Here is a 22,154-nt window from a genome sequence, read left to right on the forward strand (position 1 = left end):
CAGATATGGGAAGATGTGACATTGTGCCCATAGTGTAACAGTGCAGCGTGACGTGCCGACATAGCATGCTCACACATCCCACACAGCACGCCTGTTCTCTGAATGATGCAAGCCTGCACGGCGTCCTGTAGTCATTCCAACCTCGGTTCCAGGAGCAGGCCGCATATCTGGACATGGTTCCCGTCCAGTCGAACACCGAACACGGCTATTATCTCAGTGACCAGCGGCTGACACCCATTACCATATGTCGCTGACAGAAGCGACCACTGCCCAGAGACGGTCTGCAGCAGGCCGACACATCCCGAACGATCTGTTCAGTGTCCGACAGCGCTATTTAGGCGACCGGAAAGTCTGAGAGGGCAGGAGAGCCGTGTTCGAAGTTGTTCACTGACACGTCCTTCTACCCGCTGAAGTCAGTTGATAAGGAGTTCGGAGGCATGTTGTAACCGTAAGAGGACAGCCTACCAATCTCGACCACTGGTGCTAGCTGCAATCTTGCATCTGCAGTGCATGGATGTGATGTGATAACCATGTGATAATGATGTGATAATGATGTGATGTGAGCGATTCGACGCCCTTGTAGCGACCCCAGCCATGGGTTGGGAGGCAGAACAGGCCCGAGAGTCCCAATGGAGACAACAGCGTGACTATGTTCACGGTTTATTTACATTCGCTCGGAAACCAGCGCGCCTGCCTATGTCAACTGCCGTCAGGAGATCCAGCAGTCCCGTGCGCTGTGATACGCCCCCAAATAGCGCCGCCCAGACCTCTGTACATATACTTTACACCGGCGCTTACACCCCCAAACACACTCCCATTCTCACCGTCACCCGTCCGGGCAGACGCTCTCACATTCTCACAGCATTCGCTCACGTCGACATAGTTTGTACTAGCACTGAATGGGAAACAGGGCGTCAGGTTCGACCTAACCGGGTCGCTTCGACAACAGGTCGCACCCCGGTCCGACGGCTCTGGGTTCTCTGTGCATACAGCCTCTGACACGCCACCACACCAAACACCGCCCGTCCAGTAACCGATAAAACGTAATACCCAGACCATGGCACGATGCGAGAGACCGTCCCGCTCCTGGAGTCTCGCCTGGTTCCGTGGTCGTGTGTGCCGGCCGCAGTCAGACCAAAAAATCAACTGAGAGATGTCGAACCAATATGGTCCGAGCACAAGTGACACACAAACGGCACTCAGCGACCAGCCGGACACTCCGGGACACTCAACACTCTGGAACACTCCTCCAGAGACCTCCAGCACGGAGTGTCAAAAACCAATCGCAACTTCGCATCCGCGGAAAACTCTCCGAGCCATAAAGTTGTCGATAACACAGTGCTCAAACAGTACGTCAAGTGCTCCAAACATCAAAACCGTTGTGCTGGCACTTCCTCGCACACAATCACCCACCAGAGCCCACGTCACTTCACTGCCGGTCACAACGTCACAATATCGGTCATATGACGTCAGAGTATCAACGAGCCAGCGTCGGCTTTTGTGACGTCATCACACATTGTCCGTCGTTCGCCGCACGCAGTTTTAAAAGATCACTTCGTAGACGGTGGCCTTCTTGTCTCCAGAGCCGGTGACGATGAACTTATCGTCGGCGGAAATGTCGCAGCTCAACACCGACGACGACTCCTTCGACTGGGAAGAAGAGACACGAGGTTGTTAGATAAATGGCAACTGCGGTTGGATCTGAAAACCGCTACGTTGCACTTCCAAACAGATATTAAGAGGATTATACCCGCTGAGTCAACAATCAATCATCGCTGCACTTTCTCGGTGATAGCGCTAGTATTTAATTTCTCTGTAAACGATAGAGAAAAAACCCAGTAGTTCCCACCTAAACACAATACAGAGAGCAAACAGCCATTTCTGTTCATCAGTCGGCGTCAATTATTCGCCAGTTAACTCTTCCATTAGGCCGCGCTCGCTCGGTTTGGCCATAAGGCACACCAGATGTTAGCCGGCGGGACAGCAGCGGCGGCGCCAATTGACCAATCAGAGCCGTATCGGCCTCCAAATTGACCAATCAGGGTGCGCTATCACAGATTGATCGGCTGTGTTAATGCTCGCCGGCCGGCAGTGACGAGCCGTTTTAACGGCCGGCCGGCGCCACTGGCGGCGCGCCGCTCATTAGGTACAAGGTTTCGCCACCAGCAGCCACGGACAAAGGCACGCCAGACAAAGGTCGATTCAAAGAAAAACCGGAGCTCGATCGATGTTTTAGAGATATGAATCGACGTTATTAGAGGGGGAGGCATCCTCATTGAAATTCCTCTCGTGTAGAGGCATCGACTGGTTTGAATTAGGGGCGAGGATATTGTGTTCGATAGTGAATAAAAATGTAGCTATTTCAGAGATAAGCCTTTATAACAGGAAGCGCCGAGACTCACCTGGAAAATAGAAGTGCCATACGGCGTCCTCCAGGCGTTGAGCAGGTTGTCCTTGCCGGTGGAGACGAACCACTTGCCGCACTGGGCGAACTTGAGCGAGAGCACGCAGCTCTCGTGCAGGTGCAGCTGGTACTTGTCGGGCTTGTTGACGTGCAGCACCTCGACGTTGGAGCTCTCCATGCCGACGGCCAGCCACTCGCCGGTCGGACAGAAGCCCAGCGAGAAGATCTGAGAGCTGAAGTCGTGCTGCTGCAGCTGGCGACCTTCGCGCAGGTCCCACGAGCGCACCGTGTTGTCCAGACCGCCCGTCCACAGCTTGTTGCCGTCGGACGAAATGTCAATGCACGAGGCGCCGTCCGTGTGCCCCTGGAACTGGCGCACCAGCTGCTGGTTGTGCAGGTCCCAGACGGCGATGTTGCCGTCGCTGCAGCAGCTGAAGCACACCTTCGAGTCGGGAGAGATGGCCAGCGCGTAGCACGCCGGAGCCGAGGAGTTGAGTTCGGCCTTGATCCGGGGAGTGGGTGAGTTTAGATCCCAGATACTGAGAGTGCTGGCCTCACCACCGACAATCAGAGTACGTCCATCAGGTAGGAGCTTCACCGAGCGGATGTAGTTGTCCCTCTGCAGACACTCGAGCTGCGAAACGGGCGTCTTGGCGTTGGGCTGTCCGATGTCCCAGACCTTGACGCAGCCTTTGCCGCCCGTGTAGACGAACTTGGTGGGGTTGGAGATGGTGACTGCGCACACCACCTCTCCGTGACTGAGCGTGTTCATCTGGCGCGCGTGGCGCGGGATGCCGGGGCCCAGCAGGGCGTCCTGGGGGAATGTCACGGGCTGCAGTTGACCATCGGCTCCGACGTGGAAACTGTACGACCTGGCGACACAAGAAGACACGGCGTTACATGGGAGTCACACCACATAGCAACACAGTGTCACACGGCGTCACAGCAATGCGAGATGTGACAAGGCGCAGCGACACAGCACACTGCATCACGAGTGTCGTGACACAGCACACTGCATAGTGTCACATAGTGTCACGACGCATAACACGTCATCACAGCCTTACATACAGCGTCACACGGCGTCACATAGTGTCATGACACATAACACAGCTTCTCACAGTCCATCGTCACACTGCCGCCGGGGACGCATCAGAGCGTGACGGACTCCAAGCGTGACCACCACCGCCGCGCCGCCGCCGCGCCGCCCGGTGAGGTGACAAGGTCAGGAGCGGCCGCGACCGCCGCCGGGCAGCTTCCCGATCATTAGACTCCGCTACAGCCGCCAGCCGGTGGGCCGGAGCCCCGCGGCGGCGGCAGTTGTGGCGCGAAGGTTACAAAAGGTGGCGCACCATCCGACGTCCGGGAGGGTGGCCTCTCGGTCTGCTGGACGATATATTCGTGGACTGGGGACGGTGGCTGACATTGCCCTGAGAGCGGCCAGCAGGCCTATTGAGTTGGACTTGGACCGGAGGATGGCGATCAGCACAGCCCGTCGAGATCGGGCCGCGATACGGGCCTCGACCAGCCCGCCGAGCTCACGTGCTCCGAATACCTGACCGCCTCCCTCCCTCTCCCTACGCCCTCCCTCCCTCTGTCTCGGATATGTATCGTTTACGTCGCGCTGAATGCCAATTAGGCGGTACCAGTTCTGCTGTTCACTCACGGCCGGCGGCGGTCCAAACCCGCCCACGGTCTCACTGCCAGAGAGTGTACTTGAATTACGTCCGCGGCCGCATCTGCTCGGGAGCTCCCGTCGAGATATGAAGTTCCCAGTTCCCACAGCGGCGGCCCGCGGCGAGGCGGCAGCTGGCTCGCGGAGCTGGGCCGCTAACCGCTCTGGGGACCGCCCCGGGCGGAATTCAGGTCACGTCTGGAGCGGTGACCGTCTGACGAGGTCACCCAGAACCGCCCCGGGCGGTGATTATTGGAGGGAGGTCACCGCCGGGGTCAGGCCGCCGCCGACAGTGCCCGCAGGCAGCAGAGACAGACCACTCAGGTGGTGAACGCTGTGGTTACTGCGGTGGCTGCTGCGGGCGGAACCGTGCTTCCCAGGAAATCAAGCGGTGCTCTATTGGAGCATGGCTTCCGAACGAACGATATGACGGAGCACCAATTGGAAAACCCAGCACCAATTGGATTCAGCAACACGGAACTACTGTCAGACTCAGGTCCATGAGGTCAGTCTCATCTCACATGACCATTCATCAGACCTCCACCTAACAAAGTCGAGTCCAATTGCCACGTGGTCCATCCAGTCACTGAACTGCCTCCATTCGACACAGCCCACATCACGTGACCCGCCACACTGACCGCACCCCGGGTCACGTGACTAAACGGCGTCACACCGTGCACGTTACCTCATTTGTATTCATCTCGCTGTCTGAGCAGCACCAGGGCGGGGGCGGGGGCGGGGGCGGGGGCGGGGGCGGCGCTCAGCAGAGACGGCGCTAATTAAGTGCAATCATCGCGCGGTAATGGCTGGCGACTGGGACAGCGGGGTGGCAGAGACCGCCCGTGAGCTCCCTGGGGGAGGGAGAGAGCGCGAGAGGAAGAGCAAAAGAGGCCGGGAGGGAGAGCGAGGGATAGGGAGAGGGAGAGGGAGGGAAGAGCAGTGTTAAAAGCTTTGTACTTATTAATTATCAAAAATTACAGGCAATTAGGACGACAGCGCACGGAATGAACCGGCCATCCCCCTCCATTTGCTCCACTTTGTCACCGATGACGTCACGTTCACCAGCAATGACGTCACCTATTGGATGACCACCGACGACGGCGCTGACCTCAGAGCGCCCCTGGCAGCCGAGCTGCAGCGTTCATCCAATTAGCGACAGCCACGGCGGCTCGTCTAGGGACCGCGTCACCTCTCCCCACGTGGGGGGGGGGGGGGTCACGACCCCCCACTGGGAGTCGTCTGGAGGCCAGGCAGTCGCACCGCGACACATACACCATGATGCAATAGTTCGGCAAAGCGGGCAGCGGAGACCATGACAAAGTCAGCAACGTGATCAGCCGGGCAGAGCCGAACACGGAGCATGCTAAATAATTTTGCTTTTATTAATTGACTTCAATTAAAGAAATGAAAAACCGAGGGCAATACAAAATGACGAAATTATCGGGTAATAAAATTGTCAGATCAGTGGGGGCATTCCACGTCAAATCAAACACCGAAATCCGTCATCCCCTTCGATTTTTCTGAAAATTTGTAGGCAGACTGGGCATGGTTCAAAACTGAGTTACGTATAATATTTTCGAAATTTGATAAAGTATCGCTGAGATATAGGTCATCGAATATAGCCAAAAATGCCACACATCAATTTTTTAAATGTCTATAACTCTGGTTCCTTTTCTGGTATCGAAATGATATTAACAGGGTCTTATAGGCAATTGATAAGGCTTTGATTGTTAATTATAAAATTAAATTGAAGTGACCTTGAAATGCATTTGACCTTGAATTAAAACAGAAAAATTTAAATAGCAAAAAACACGTCACCTTCGATTCGGGTAATTTTTGCATATTATGTCCGTCACAATGTTCCTAACCATCTGTGAAAAAATTGGAGTGGGCCATTCATAACTCTCGCGGCAAACGCCGTTTTCATGCATCAACATCACGCAACCGCGCGTGACCTTGAAAGACAGAGTCAAGACATGCTTGCTTGTGTACACTTTCTGAAATGAATGATTGCTGATTAGTGATATCCCAAACTCTGCGAGAATGGAAATACATAGTCATCGTAGTCAAGCATTCAAGTTCCATAGTAAAAGTGTCTCAGGCAAACGGTATTTTGCGGTGAATTTTGAGCCGTGTGGAAATGCATCATGAAGCCAAAAATTCAACGAAAACATTATCACGCAACGATATCTTCGTCTTTTTATCTTCACTATACGAAAGAATATACATTTTTGAGTATGTATGGGGAATTTCTAGTTAATCAAATAATAAATATGGCAGTTAGAGACCTGCTAAGAGTAACATGTCGCCGGCTGAGGCGGGATCGGCCGACGCGGGAAACGCAGCAATCACAATTTTGTGTTTACACGTTCATATTTCAATTGTTAACCAACCGATTTTCAAAATTCTTACACCATAAGATTTCCTGTACATTTCTTAGTCTTCTCACAAAATTTGACGCGAATCGAACGTAATCAGCGGTAAGGAGCGCGATGTAAAGACGGAACCGTTCCGTTCCGTCCCGGCACAGTCTACAATTCAGGCGGCGGCTAGCGGTCGGCGCCGGCTGCCGAGTCGCCGCGGCGACAGGATGTTCACTTTACACCGCTATATTACTAGACCAGTTGTGAACCGATTTTCTTCTTGCTTGCACGATGAGATGTGCAATTCAATTTTGGACGGGCAGCTATAATTAATTTCGCATTAATACTATGAGATATTGGCGAAAAACAGGAGGGGTGGGGCGAAATTCACTCTTCCCCCTCCACTGCGCGTGCTAACATACGTTTGCATATGTGCCATTTTCTTCAAAACTTATGAATGGCCCACTCTAATTTTTTCACAGGTTGTTAAGAATATGGTAGGCAATAAAATATATGAAAATTAGCCAAATCGAAGGTGACGTGTTTTTTGCTATTTCAATTTTTGTGCTTAAGAACAGAGTTAAGCAAATTTCAAGGTCATATATTTAAGTAGGTGCAATTCTAAACAAATGCTTAAGAAATTACCTAAACAGTAAGGTTTATTTCATTCAAAACAAACAAGTACAACCAAAGTTATGGTCGTTTAAAAATATAAAGATGCAACATTTTGTAAAAATTCGATGCCCTATATTTAGAAGACCTGTGGTCAGAATGTGCAAAAAACATCAATGTAATGTTCGGGGCGACACAGGAACTCGCTCACAAATTTATAATGAAATCGCTGATGGTAAGGTGCAAAACAGCCGATTTTTGTTCGATTTGACGTGGAATGCCCCAGTGGGAACCGGGCGGTTTATGACCCTCAGCCTTCTACGAAAACCCTGATAAACAGGTGTTCTCACGGACGATTTAGCTAGGCCCGTTATGACGCGCGGCCGCAGGCTTGCAGACCACACTGTCAAGGTGGCCTGCAAATACCTCCCGATTGTGGCTTTATGCATAATACAATAACATTCATTAAAGTAATCCTACTGCGATAATCATGTGTTTATTTGCTAAAGATCCACCGAGCCTATTAGGGCTTACTACTACTAACAGCCCACAAGGGTAGACGAAATCCTTCAAAACCACGAAACACTAAACAGCAGACAGCAGCAATACGAAAAATACACTTTCAGCGAAATAAGCAGCATAAAAAGAAGTCGCAGAACCAAAAGCTGCCACAAAAGTAAACGCCAAGTAAATGTAGGCCCCTATTCAGCGTAATTATTTAGCTTCAATGCATGCTGAAATATACCGAATATCTACCAACTACATCATGTTGCAAAGAAGGTAATTCGCAGAAACCAACAAGTTGGTCAATGTATAAATCCTTAAAATAGGAAACCACATACCTACAGTTAGTTTCACATTCAATGGGACAATCTACAACCGCTTCAAAAGCTTATCATCTACATTTATGATAAACCGACTGAAAAATATGTCCATTTTTGTGAGGTCCAAGCGATGAACACGACTATAAACTCTTCACAACCTTTAACTGGCCAAATTTCACCACAAAATCCCCATTAACCCTCGAGTTGAAGACGGTATAACATTCCACGCCACAAGAGAAGGACGGTGTACCTATGCAGGAAACTCGGGGTCCACGTAACTTCTTGAGCGTTGAGGATCATAGGGAGGGCGCACTAAAAGTCCTGCAGTAGGGCAGAGGGCGGAAGGGGGGGGGGGGCGGAGCCAGAGGGGGCACAGGGGAAGCAGTTCGTGACGTGTTGTGATAACATCAACCTACCAGACGTCATTAGCAAGAGACGGCGCACGGCGACAAAAAACGCACCCCATTAGCATACAGAGTAGGTCCACCCCTCCCTAGGCGGCGCCGACCGGGGCGGCAGGGTCACGGGAGGGTCAGCCGCGCCGCCATATGTGGTCCAAAGGTCACTGATTGACAGTGAGGTCAGGTGCGCGACCACCAATCCCCCCCCCCCCCACACACACACAGCGGGTCCACACGGGACCAACGCTGCCATCGCGCGGCGGGCCCAGTCGTGGGGCAGGCGGGCTGCCGGGAAAAGTGTGGTTTACACCGCGGCTGTCGGCCGAACACGGTATGACAGGTGTTCACAGAGGCTCACAGCGCTAAAGACGTGTTCACATCTGTCCGCCAGGGACGGCGACGGGAACCAAGCCGAAAATCGTGAGACGCAGACGGCCCGGAGGTAGGAAAGGCACCTGCACCCCTGTTACGCGTTTTGTGTCACCCCGACGCCAAAACGGGGGACCCGACGCCAAAACGGAGACACTGACCATGACTCGGAAGCATACAATGACCACCCATTAGGTATATTTTAACCAGTCCACGCATGATCAGACAGCGCCATCTCAGCCACAGACTCACACTACAGACCGCAGAGCCACTACCTCATTCCACTCCCCATCTCCATCCCATTCTCCAGTAATCCACACTCTTCGAATATTCCATATCCATCCATCCGCGCGCGATCCTGTGCCAACTCCGAGGAATCTCGTCCCAATCTTCTTTTTGTCTTATCCCAGCTCTCACGCGGTGATCGGGTCGGCCCGGCTCTCTCAAACAATAGCGGACAGGGCTGGAGAGGAAGATAGTCCGAAGCACCATTGTTCGAGGGGCGGTTTGATGGTCCGGAGGCCCCACTGACCAATGACTGTCTGATTAGCGCCCCAGCTCAAAGTCTGAGGGCGGTAGGGGTTTGTGAGACTGACCGGGTGGGAAGGGAACCAGGAGCGGGGAAATAATGGAAAGGTATCGAGCCGAACGGACGAGGTAGGTAGCGGCAGCACCCGAGAATGTTGTTACTCTTTGTCCGGAGGCTAGAATCCAGAGGCTCAAAAGACAGGTGAAAGGAGAAACACCATGCGACAAAATGAAAAGAAATTGTGTCAAAAAAAAAAAAAAATCGAGCACGAATAGAAAATCAGGAAGGATGGGATCATGGGGATTTTTTTTTTTTGGCCAGCCACGCTGACAAGCTCTGCCTCTGCCTGAGACCTCGGTCCGATCCGAAGAAACCATAAGGACAAATAGAGACAGTCATTCATAGAAATAATAGAGAACCAAATAGACCAGACATCTGTCCATAGTGGTACAACAGGACAACTTCCACAGGCGGGTCTTAAGTAAATTCGGGCAAATATACCAGAGTGATCCTGAGGTCAGAGGTAAGGGAGAGATTCGGCCGCGTTAGATCCAAACAGGTAACACAATGCTTCGACCAGTCTTTCAGGTGTTTGCGAGCGACAGTGCTACTGAGAGGTCATCCAGTCCGAATTAGTGACGTCATCAGTTTCACAAACTTTCACTGCTGAATGCACACTACGGATGAACGAAGAAGGTGCACCCTCGTCGTCCTCTGAACCCCTCATGGGAGTTTCAGTCAATGGTGTGCTTAACCACATCACGATTTCCCTCTGAGATTCACCACAGCCATGCACCTCAAACAAGCTCCCGGCAGCTGGTTCCCTAAATATACCGGCAACTGTTAGTGGGTGGTGGGCTTCAGTAAAATCCCCGGTAGTCCAGAGCTAGCCGGCCGCGAAAAATACCAAAATCACGATAAGATACCGCGAGAACCAGAAAAAGATTCCCAACCGTTAGAAAAATAAACAAGGCTTCTAGCGGGAACGCAAACCACAGATCAAAATGACTATTTATTGAAGTTCTGTGGAGTTGTTTTTCACCCAGGAATAACAAAGCCTGGGAGATCTTCTATAGTTTCTTTTTAACATCAGAGCCGAGAGGATTGAATGCGAACTAACAACAGCCTAGATCGAAGTAGGAGCGTCGTTACGGATGTGATTATTTTCCACCAAAGCTGCAGTTTCCAAGAGCACTAAACTAAATGAGAATGAGTAGCCAACGCGGATGGACAAGAAACGTTTATGGACGACATTTCTGGCGGCAAACGAAGCCAGGTAGAACAAAAGAAAATAGAAAACAGACTGCTGATGCCAGGCAACGCTTGGCAAACATGAACAGTGCAAATGGTAGAGCCCAAGCGATAGCGACCAACAAGCAGCGAACAGCCTAAACATCACTCTAATAGCCCCGCGATAAGCTTGCATCGCGCATTGTCACCAGTGACGTCATCATCTGACACCACCGGACGAGCTGTGACGTCATTGGATAAGTGAATACTCAGTCGGTACACACTACACAGCAACACCGACAGACCGGTGTGGGTAGGAGCTATGAGCTGGGAGTGAGAAGACACACAGTGATCACCCAACATTCATAAAATACTGTCCTAAAATAGTACAACGGGCAACGGCAGACAGGGTCAGGGTTGTATACCAATCAAGTCGATTGAATTGATTGATTTGATTCAACGCGTATTTTGAGTTGATTGGATTGAGTCGATTGACTTTTCGAGATGACTGGTTGACTGACTCGTTTGACTTTAGCGACTGGTTGACTGATTTGATTCCCGAAAATTAGAGTGACTCGTATGATTGAGTCGATTGAATGGAAAGTTCAAATAAGTTTTAGTTGACGAAAAATAATGACACCAATTGATGACATCAAAGATCACAAAACTACACTGAAAACTGCTTGTCATCACAACTGCAATATGGGGTAGATGGCCAAATAAAGAACAGGGCCTAAACATGAACAGCCAACTTTGACTTTCAACTGCAATAACTGCTCCAATCCTGGTGATAGAACCTGGCGATGCACCTACCTACCTTTCTGCACTCAGCAGGAAACGCTTTTTTTAATCCAGATGATAAAGTGCAAGGCCCTATATAGGTACTGATAAAGTGTGATTAATTAATAATTCACATCTCCACATCTCCTCAGAAACAACCCACTGAACTCTATAAATATCTGAAACCCCTACAAAAATAACTGAAACAAAAGCGCCGTTTTCGTCTCGCTAATTACGTTTGCGTACCTAATTAATAGCTAATTTGCTGCATTGTTTAATTTGCAGCAGAACGTTTGTTGATCCTTTTCTCCCGGGAGCCTAAGCATAACATATTTAATATATTTCATTTTCCTTAAAATATTTTACCGAATATTATTAAGTGGTTTTATTTCAAATGAAATAATAATTAAAACGAAATTGGTGTTGTACAACCGATTTATTTTATGATGATCTACCATACTACATGATAATCAATGACGTCATCTTACCAAAAATCAAAAGACGTAGAATAAGGATTTATAAAAGCTTAGCATACTTATTGGCAAAACGTTTTCTTTGTTTTTTCGCAGTCGCACCGTGCCGTTTTCGCGTTTTAATTTTCCTTGTTCCTACTTCCTTTGTCCTTAACTTATCCTGTGGTTTCAGAGTCCCTGTCCTCTCCATTTCCTTTTAAATATATTTTTAATGCTCATCCCTATCCCCCAGTCCTAACAGTTTCAAATTGTATTGCAATAAAATGTTTTGAATTCTTCACATATAACCTATCTACCTTCGTTGGTACTGTTGGTAGCCAGTAACACATCTAGGCAGGTAAGTAGGTACCTACCTGCTTTCCTGCTGTCTTCATAAAGCATACCTAATGAAGTTGTCAAATTTTTAGCACATTTTCAACACTTTCATATGGTGTCAGTGTGGCATGAAACCTAGCTAGGTTCATTATGTTCAGGGTTCAATTCAGAAGAGCTCCGCATAACTCACATAAGAGACAGACAGGGGGCTTGTTCCAGCGCCTCCAGAAACCTCCAGAAAGCTCCAGAAAGCTCTAGAATCCTCCAGAGAGCGTTCCAGCGCCTCCAGAAAGCTCCAGAAAGCTCTCGCCAAAGCTCCAGAAACCTCCAGTAGCCTCCAGAGAGTTGGGAGGTCCAATTTTCTCTGGAGGCTCTGGTCTACAATTATGGCGCACATGTGACAATCCCGAATGTAAACAGAGGACTTTTGACTGATTATTTTACAACTTGAATGCAAAGAAAATTACATTGCTATAATTTTGTTAATGTTTCTAAATAAAATTGAAAACAAATTTTGCGTTTCAAGAAAGAACAATCATCATTCTTTTGGTATATGTGATGCCAATCTCCAGAAATCTCCAGATTGCGTTCCAGCGCCTCCAGTGAAACCTCTGGTAGAGCCTCCAGTCAAGAATTTCTACTGGAGGCGCTGGAACAGGCCCAGGGGCTTTACATGGGGTAGATGGCCTGATGACTTAGCTGGAATATGGCCAAAATTAAATTGACAACTTTTAGGTGAAAGGTGGTGAGTTGGGTTAAGGGGCGTTTGTTGAAGTCAACTACTGGGTTATTTTGCACCCATTAAATGAAACTTCTGCTCCAATTCTACCCATTGAACCTCAATATCATGATCCACCTGTCCATCACTAGGTATCCTTCCTTATTACATAGAAACTTTGAATGGCATGGCAATTTATAATTTTAAATGACAATATTTTTATGCTTCTTCTGTAGGTAGGTAGGTAGGTAGGTACACCAGACTGCTATGGACACTTTTCCAAGTTGGTGGGGCAAAAAAAAAAACCTAATGTATGTCTTGGTTTGAGTCGTTTGATTGAGTTGATTGATTCCTTTCATTGTCGCGTTTGAGTCGATTGAATCAATTCCCGAAAACTGCTCTGACTTGATTGATTTGATTGGTTTCCCAAATTTGTCGTGATTGAATTGATTGCTATTGATTGAGTCGTATACAACCCTGGACAGGGTGTCGACCCAATAACTATAGGTCAGAGATCAGTGATCCCAGCGTCTGTCGCCTGCAGAAAGGAGTAGCCATAACCAATACCAGCAGCATAAACCCTTGGAAGTACCAGAAACATTAGCTGCAGAGACAGGCGAATGGCAGCTCGACAGTGACTCAGGCTACGACTCATCACTAGCACAGTTGGGTTGCGTAAGAGTGGAGAGGATACATCGAATGCTCCTCTCCGGGCGGATAGGGGAGCGGCCAACAGCACGTTGCCATCAACAAAACAACGCGCGGAAACTGAAAAGGAAAGGCAGAGGAGCGGACGACTAAGGACAGAGGGAGGAGTCGCAGAAGAGCGGTGCAGAGACGGAGTGCAACGCACATCCTGATCTTGACGAATGCGGGTGGGGTCGGCCTGTGCACATTTCGGAGCCAAGTGCCAGTGCGAAGGGCGTACCCGGTTGGAGAAAAGAGGTGGGGAGGAGAGAGAGCGCTCGCCGCTGCAGACAGTCTCAGTTAGGCGGGGCGGACAGTCTCAGCCGCTGCAGACAGTCTCAGTTAGTCGGGCCCGGTATTGACGCGGCTGCAGTCTGCCGCTCCGTTTGTAAACACCATAATAAACCGGCCATCAGGTGAGATACGGTCTCGTTCTGTGTGTATCACACAAACCACTGCCACACACCAAACACACAGCAGAACGGAGCGCCCCCCCCCCCCCCCCCGGAGGCGGCGGCGGGGGAACGGCAGCGTCTACAGCTGGCTGTACGTGGGGTACAGTGCTGGCGGGATAACGTGCTGAACGTCGTAAAAGCGTGGTTTACAGGGGTGGTTTGACGACTAAAGTCAACACAGCTGTGCGGGGTGAGATCGTGTTGGCACAGGCATAGTGCCAACAGCCGCTGGTAGGCAAAGGATCGACTGCCATAAAAACAAGAAGACTAGGTCGAACAGCATAGAGGGATGAACGTTTGACGCATCTAAACAAACACACACCATCACAAAAGGAAAGTACAAGTGGCTGTCACCTTGCGCATATCTGACAACAAGCAGAGGCAGAAGTAGCAGAACAACCCCGCCAATACAGAGTCCAAGATAAAGACAAGCTAGCGATAAAGTTTGACTGCACTTACGGCTTTCCTCCGGGTCCGGTGTGGCCATTGGAGGGGATCGGAGGCGCGCGTACCGGTCCGTGGGCGTCGTAATTGACCTGCTGGGTCACAGAGGGGTCACCAGGTCAGTCGGGGTCACACACGGGGTCACACATCGAGCGCTGGTCATGACACACCACATTTAAACACACAAAAGCTAAAGCTACAAAACCTCCCCACAAACACGGTGGGGAGAATGACTGGTGAGAGGTCAGCGATCGGCAAATATTGCGAATGGTTCGTCCGTCCCCTTACAAAGGTTCATTTCATCGTTCCATTTTGCGTTCCTGACTTTTTTAAAACTCGCTCTTCCTCGCAGGGCTCCAGCGCGTGCGTTATTCTGAGCAACATTTTCGCGCGCGGCCGCGCATTTTCCCCGCCGTTTGGCCGAATTGGCGCGCTCCAACTCAATCTCTTCTGGGCCCTCGCGGGCACGCAAACAGCCGCCACGGCGCCGCCCCCGGCCATATTGGCGGCGCGCGGCCCCCAGGGTCCCGGGGCCATCGGCGGACCGGCACCGCCGGCAGAGCGCCCGCAGCCAGAGAGCAATCGATTCCACCCGCTAAGAACTCATTCTCCTGCCGCCCTCCTGGCTGCTAAGAAAGGCGACGAATTATTCATCAGGGAGCCGCTAGAGGCGAGGGAAAAATTGAATTTGGCGTGCAGATGAAGACGGCAAGATGGCGGATAGAGCTGCGGGAAATAAATGAGGCAGTGAGGAAGAGAAAGGGGAACGAGGGAAGCAGCCGCATCGCGCTTCCAATCTGGTGCCTCCGAGCTCTGACGGCTTTCCAAATGAGGTGCCACAGAGTAACTTATGAGAAAAGCGCCTGACGGGTAGCGCGGTTACTTGAGGAATAAGTATTACTGTCATCAAAACCTACAAAGACGTTTGTGACTCCCTGCAGCTATAAATGTCACAACACCATCAATCTTCCTCTAATATGCGCTGCAGCGCCACGGTTGTAAGCATTTGTTTAAACCAGCTCACTTGGCAAACATAGCACCGCTAGGGCTGCACACAAAGTGTTCCTAACGACACTGCATTCACCCGGGCGCCCTCCGAGGGTTCCATATTCCACCTCACCTACCGTCGGCGTCTAACAAACATCGTACTGGACCGGCACGTGAGGTTTCACTCTAATCACCCCCAAAGGACAAACACTCGCCTCCCTCAACACACACTTCACAGTCAAGGCGGCGCGGTGGAGCGAGGAGTGTAAAGCACGCTCTCAGCTATATGTATAGGACGTGAAAACCCGAAGCCTGGCAGCGGAACCGGCTTTGTGTCCGAAAGTATGCTAGCATGAATGTGGAAACGGCATGATTTTGCGAGAGAAAATCACTGAGTGTCACCATCAGACGCGATACCCGCTCTTCCCCCTCCACAGAAACCTCCATTCCTTGGGGTAACTCATCCTTACCCATCCTGGATCTTTTACTCCCCGGGTTCACAAAGATTACTGCAGTTAGTAAAGGATCGCTCTTACTCCCATAGCACTCTCCCTCGTGAGTTCACTTACCGGTGGTCCGCGCAGGTAGCCGGGTGCCATGGGCGGAAAGCCAGGCGCCGCGCCGGCCGGCAGGTCAGGTCGCTGTCCGGGCGCCATGTACGGAGGGTAGCCCACGCCCGGGGCGCCGGCCGCCGCCGCCTTCAGGCTGCCGTTGGGCGCCGATGTGGGCGTCAGGGACTTGCTCACCGGCGTGGTGGGCTTGTCGAGCTGAAACGGTGCCCACACACTGAGAGGGGACGGGCACGGAGCACGGACGTAGCGCGGGGGGGATAAACACTAAACAACCAGTTAATATCGTTACACAGAGTGAAGAAAGAGGGAGAGAGCCATAACGACCACCAGTCACGGCACACAGCTGATTGACACGAAAACAACGACACACGGTTAACCGCACGCGAAATATGACTGCCAAACACGACATATAATTCACTCTGTGAAAATCCCAAGATAGCCACATAATAAGCGCATCATAATTGGATTCATTGGTTTTTCCGCACGCCATTATTCAAATTGCCCGTGCGGAAAATAACGACGGCGGAGTGGCGGCGGTTTTCGCCACCACTCGACATTTCACAGGAAATATCGTCGCGCCACGGAAGAAATATGGGGCTCACCAAATGACTTGCTAAATCGATGCTACCGTTGCAAACGTCTCCAAATGCATTACTATAAGTGGCCGGGGCCGGTCGACCCCTATGGTGTACTCAGAGGCACTCGTTCACGGCAACTAGCCGCCACAGTTGAGCGGCCGACGGCGCGCTGAAGTTTGCACAAATGCGTCTCTGCCGTGCGAGGGTTGCTGGGGCCGGGCTGTGCAGCGCCCGGAAGCAGACTCGGGGTCCGAGTCACAGACCCAGGAGCTGGGACTGGTTTGGGTAGCAGTCTCGCCGAATGAATCGTCTAAAGAGAATGGATGATGTCCACCAGCGCATAAATTGTCCATCACTCACGAACAATATTCTTTGCTTGCGTTCAACTAGCACAGTGATAGCGTTACTTCTAATGCTTCATGCTTCAATCTATGCGCTCTTGTGCTGCAACATATGCCCCAATATGCGTGCTGTACCTATCTCTAATGTTTGGGAGGATTTTATATCAATGAGGCTCGAGCGTGAGCTGCTCGAGAAATGAAAAAAGATTTTTACTTGAAATAAAGGAGTCAACATGAAGTGTTAAACCGAACATGAAGTGTTAAGAGTGTTTAAACCGTTATTAAGTACTTAGCAATTTAAGCTGGTTTATTTATTAAGTATCACATTTATTTAAGATCTAAGATTACAAAACACAACGCGAGGATAGCAAAACTATAATAACATCTAATTTCACTTGCATCATCAAGCCCCCAGCTGGCCGGTATCGGTGAACCGCACAACAGGCGTTCCCCTGTTTAGCTTCCTCCCGCCCTCATCCAGTTATAGGGGTGTGTGGCGGGCGTGCGACACCAATTCCCACTTCCTGCACGAGTGGTGTGCGCGCTCCACGGCCTGGCCCCCCGTGGTGGGCACTGTGCACTGCAGCGGTGGCGGCAACAATGCACCATTGGCCCGACACGCCGTCGTGTTGAGCAGAACCGATCCGGAGGCACGAGCTGGTAAGGGCAGACAGGAAGGGGGAGAGGAAGCACCGAGCTCGATTTGGAACGGTTCGAGCTAGCGCCTGTTCAGGGAAATCAGAAAAAGGAAGTCGGAAGTTCGAGATGGAAAGGGATGGAGTTGATTTGGCAAGGAATAGACAATAGAAAGCGCGAAACTAAGATATTGTATAATAATTCAGAAGAAGGAGAAACTATGGTAGAGAGCTGGCACATGATCAGAGCAAAACACTGACATGGAAAACACCAATGGACGGCACTGACTTAGGGGTCAGGTCAATGAAGGTGTTGAACCGAAGACAAAGGTCAAGCCAAAGGTCGGACCATCGCCCTCACGACTACTGTGTGCCAGGTAGTTATCGCCAAACATATTCCCCTTTGTTTGTGTACGGGACCCGCGGTGTACACACTCTGTCGGCATGGCCGGCGCGGCGGGGCGTGGGTGCTGCATTTTTCAGGTAGACTAACGAGGCTCGCGCCGCTGCGTGTTTGGCGGCGGCAACCGGGATCAATAGGTCGGTCCCGCAGGGGGCACACCCACGCTTCAGCGCAGGGCACGATGTATACAGTCGAGGGTTCCTCCGAGAGACCAACGCGCGATCCGTGATGAAGGGATGGCGTGGCGAATGGAAGCGTCAATGGGTCAGCACCAGAGGGCGTTCGCCGGCGGCAGGCACAAAAACCCACGCTGTGTACTCTGATAACTACGCGTCAGCTCGGCAGGGTCCACGGTGTGACGTGTCCGTTTATTGCCGAAGTCCATTGGCACAGCGGCATAACGCTACCGAGTCAACACTGCAGGGGCAATCTTCGTCCGCTCTTTGCGTCAGCCACTTGGCGAGGTCGTTAGGCACACCCATCGCCGCATGTTGGCAGTGAAAATACGACCGGTCCCCCTCCCCCGGGCCATGGGCAGGTCGACGTCCACCACTCGCTGCGCCCATCAACCTCTTCGCCTATCGATTCGGCTTTGTTGGGGAGCGTCGGGAGGGGAACGTACTGCGTAGACCCTTCCCAAACATCATCACCGTCCGACGGGTGAGACACAGGGTTGTGTGTGTCCACAGAGCGACGCTATGTTCCTGACCACGCTCTTCCCTGAGACCAGGGGGCGGCTCGCTGGTCGCCAGCCCCGCTCCGACCGGCACAACAACCGACATCGATCGATGCCGAGGTCCCGAGAGGGCCGACCCGCCGCTGAGCACGGCCTATCGCCCTCGATCGCATTTCGCACTCTGCCACACCAGTTATCTGGCGGAGGAACACGCAGTGACGCGGCCCGGAGGCAGGGACGAGACGTCCGTCCGCGATGTTGGCGGGGTGAAACGATCGTTAAGCCGGATGACCCTCCTCGTCGAGGTCCGGCGGGCCGAGACGTCATGTGGACAGAGAGGTTTAGATCCTCGCTGTGATCCCGGGAAGGGAGAAGCACCTCAGAGGGCCGATACCGCGGAGAAGTACCTCGCGGGGCAGACATCAGTCAATCAGCTCTTCCCAAGGGCTGTCAGGACACTGTTTGACTTGACAAGAAAGCCATCAAAGCACCCTTACGGCAGGGAATTAGGGGTCTGGAATGGACGAGCACCGTCTGAGCTTATCCTTCTCGAGACGTTGGTCGGACATGTCTACCGTTCCATCAAGCCTTCAACTCCTTTAGCATACTACAGAGACATTATGCCACATAGCACACACATGAACTATCGTGTCCGACTCTCCAACCTCCGAGGAGTCCTGTTCGATCCCCTACCGGACTCAGCACAGCCAATATCGACACCTCTCTGTCCGTCACCGGGACGGTAACACACGGGGAACACGCCGCGCGGTGCTCCCTGGGGAACACCTCAGCCCCACCGGGTCCTGATGGTGATTGGGTCTACAGCGGCGGCCAACCCGACCACTCGCCGTAAACGTCACAGTGCGAAATCCGCCGGGTACGACCGCCATATCCGGCGCCGGCCGGTCGTAGGAAGGTGGCGGGGTCCAAACGGCGGCCGCCGGGGTCAGGCGGGGACTATTGGCTGCTCCAACAGAGACAGACTCCATTTGGAGGCTTTGTTGACCTGGTATTGAACGCCGGGAGGGAGGGTGTGCTCCCGGGGGTGGGGGTGGGTACCGACCCAATGCAATCACCCCCCCTCCTTCCCCCTGAGCAGGCCACACAGCAGGTGGTGTGTGCCCGGAGCGTTTTCATTAGTAAAACAGACCGTGGACGCCGCGTACACACGGGCTATCGCCTGTGGCGTGTGGTAATCGCCCGCACAAATAGCCCCGGGCGGTGTCCACACGGGGGGGGGGGAGGCACCTGCCGCAGGAGGGGAGGGGGGGGGGGTCACCAATCATGGTGACACCCGGCTGTATTCGCACCACGGCAGGTGACACACGCTTCCTTTGTCCATATCGACAGTGATTTGTGTGCCGTATTCATTAGAACATTTTTGATAATAGAAATGTGTGTCAAAGGCTGCTATAACCAAAATAATGGGACACATCTAGTTATACCCTAAATAATGAAAATGCAATACAACCCCAAATAAAGTATTATCAAAATCAAAACAAACTTTTATATGCAGCCAATAAGCAAGGATGCATGGCCACCAGGCTACCAATGCCACGAAAACAGGGCTGTGCACCCATTACAGAAAAGTGACGAATTGCCATCTGCAGCCGGCCGATGCAATGCCTCATCAACCCCACCCCGAAATCACTGCGCGTCCGGAGCGATTGTGGCCGCAGCCACCGTCGCTACCCTACAGCGCTGACTCGCGTTCCTAAGGGGACACGCGACGCCATTAAAGAACACTTATCGCCGACGGGTGGGTTAACACTGCGGCGATGGCACCCAACGGATTTACGAGTGTAGGGGAGCCCCGACTCTGATCTGGGAGTCAGAGCGACGGACAGATCAGACACAGAAGTGCTGTGTTCGACAGAAGGAAACGAACACGACAGACAATGTTGAACACGTTTGCAAGAACATCAACAAGCTCTGCTTATCACTTACACAGAGACAAGGACACGGCACAGACCAAGGTGCTGCATAAAAAGTTGAGCCGAGGATACAACCAAAGGAAACAAATCATACAAGTGATCGTAGGAGAAACATGTGATAATGTGCATATGAAGACAACAGCTAAAGATAGACCAAACTGCACAAGAAAACAGCTGCATAGGCGCCGGAAACCACAACTGAAACAAGTTCCTCAACACTGCCTCAGAAAGCAACGCTCGTGACTTTTCCTCAAGACCACCACAACTTCCTCTGGGTTGGCTTCCGTTGACAGATAGCGGCACAGCGACTATAAATGATACACTGCACAACCGGAGGTGTACACGGAGTCACAGGGGACGGTACACTAACCATCGGAAAGTGTGCGTTGTACCAGAGGAAGCGCGTACTGCATTACAGACCACACATCCCTTCCAGATATGCTCACCTCCCACCCCTCACCCCAACACCACCGTCCGGGGCCGCCACTTACCGACTCTTTGCGGCTGAGGCTGGGCGTGCTGCGGCTGCTGCTGCTCTGACTGGGAGGCCGCTCTCCTCCGGGAGGGGGCTTTCGGTCGTCGGAGGATCCAGCACCGGCCGCGCCGCCGCCGCCGCCGCCCGGTGCACCGTTCCGCAGGTCCGAGGGGCGAGGCTCACCGTTGTGACGTGGCGAGGTGTCGTCAGGTCCGGCGACGTCTACCACCAGATCTTGGTCGGACTTTTCGTTGTCGGACTCGTGATGCTGTCGGGGAGAGGGCGTGGTCAGAGAGGCGGTACGGGGGGACACGGGGAAGGAATTGTACCGCGCCAATGGGTTGTCAGTTCACCGCGTCAGCAGATAAAACGAAAGGTAGGGAGGGACAAAAAGACGTCACAGAAAGAGGCGAAAGCAAGACGACAGTTGGGAACGTAGACATCGTGCTCATCACAGCGAAATTGAAACCAGAGAATCCACCAGGATTTTATTGGTATTATGATGGGTATATATTTATATATTTATTTATTAAAATGCCACACTGGACAGTGTAACGGTAAATCCACAGCAAGGAGCACCTCATGCATCCTAAAACCTATGAACGATGGCTGAAAGGGCAAGCCACTCGCAACAGCACTCGTCAGCGTAAGTGCAGCTCCAAAGACGGTTCAACAGCAATACCATTACACTTATGTGGGTACGTACTACGTAGCTGGAGAACGCTATCAACATTTTACAAGACGTCTTTCAAATAAACCTTGTAAACATGAAAAGGATTTAGGAGTCATATGCATTACAACAAACAAGGTGGTGTGGGCTGGCAGCAAAGGAAATAAGCTCAAGGTACAGCGACAACAGGAAAAACGCAGCAACATGAACACGCTTGAAAAGCACGAACACGTGTTATCTACTTTTTACCAAACTTAGACACATAAAATGACATTGAAAACAACAAAATGTCACGTTTTATCCACTTAAGAAAGCTAAAAGATAGCCCAACACATGTACTGATAACTATGTCACATACATCACCTCACTGAATCGCTTCAACATCGGGCGTAAGATAGCAATGTCAGTCGGTTTGAATTCAAATTAATTGCCGCACTCTGACAGACAGAGACTGACAATCTCCAAGATCCAAATGCCTCACTCCTTCCAATCCGCCTGACATGCCACCCACCTCGCAATGTCACACTGGATAGACACAGCCATTTGTCTGGTTTAATCCGTGGCCTGTTTAACTTACGAGGTGCTGACCTTTGGAAGGCGCTCAGTG

The 22,154-nt window shown here is 51.6% G+C and overlaps 1 protein-coding gene across 8 annotated transcripts in view; it reads right to left on the minus strand.

Moving 5' to 3' along the window:
• Positions 1-644: 644 nt before the first annotated feature.
• The window catches only part of LOC122394560 (protein groucho-like), a 115,639-nt gene continuing 94,129 nt past the window's right edge, over positions 645-22,154 (minus strand). For 2 of the 8 annotated variants that reach the window (XM_043391520.1, XM_043391525.1), the window contains exons 9-13: positions 20,894-21,145; positions 15,833-16,021; positions 14,292-14,371; positions 2,403-3,276; positions 645-1,650 (exon numbers count right to left, since the gene is read on the minus strand). In XM_043391520.1, the coding sequence (XP_043247455.1) occupies positions 1,543-1,650; positions 2,403-3,276; positions 14,292-14,371; positions 15,833-16,021; positions 20,894-21,145 (1,503 nt within the window). In that variant the 3' untranslated portion in view covers positions 645-1,542. Of the gene's footprint in view, positions 1,651-2,402; positions 3,277-14,291; positions 14,372-15,832; positions 16,031-20,893; positions 21,146-22,154 lie in introns of all 8 variants that reach the window. The other 6 variants (XM_043391519.1, XM_043391522.1, XM_043391521.1 and 3 more) reach the window with 3 other exon arrangements.

Source organism: Amphibalanus amphitrite, unplaced genomic scaffold (assembly GCF_019059575.1).
Source record: "Amphibalanus amphitrite isolate SeventyFive unplaced genomic scaffold, NRLGWU_Aamphi_draft 000599F_arrow, whole genome shotgun sequence".
In the NCBI taxonomy this organism is placed as follows: Eukaryota; Metazoa; Arthropoda; class Thecostraca; order Balanomorpha; family Balanidae; genus Amphibalanus; species Amphibalanus amphitrite.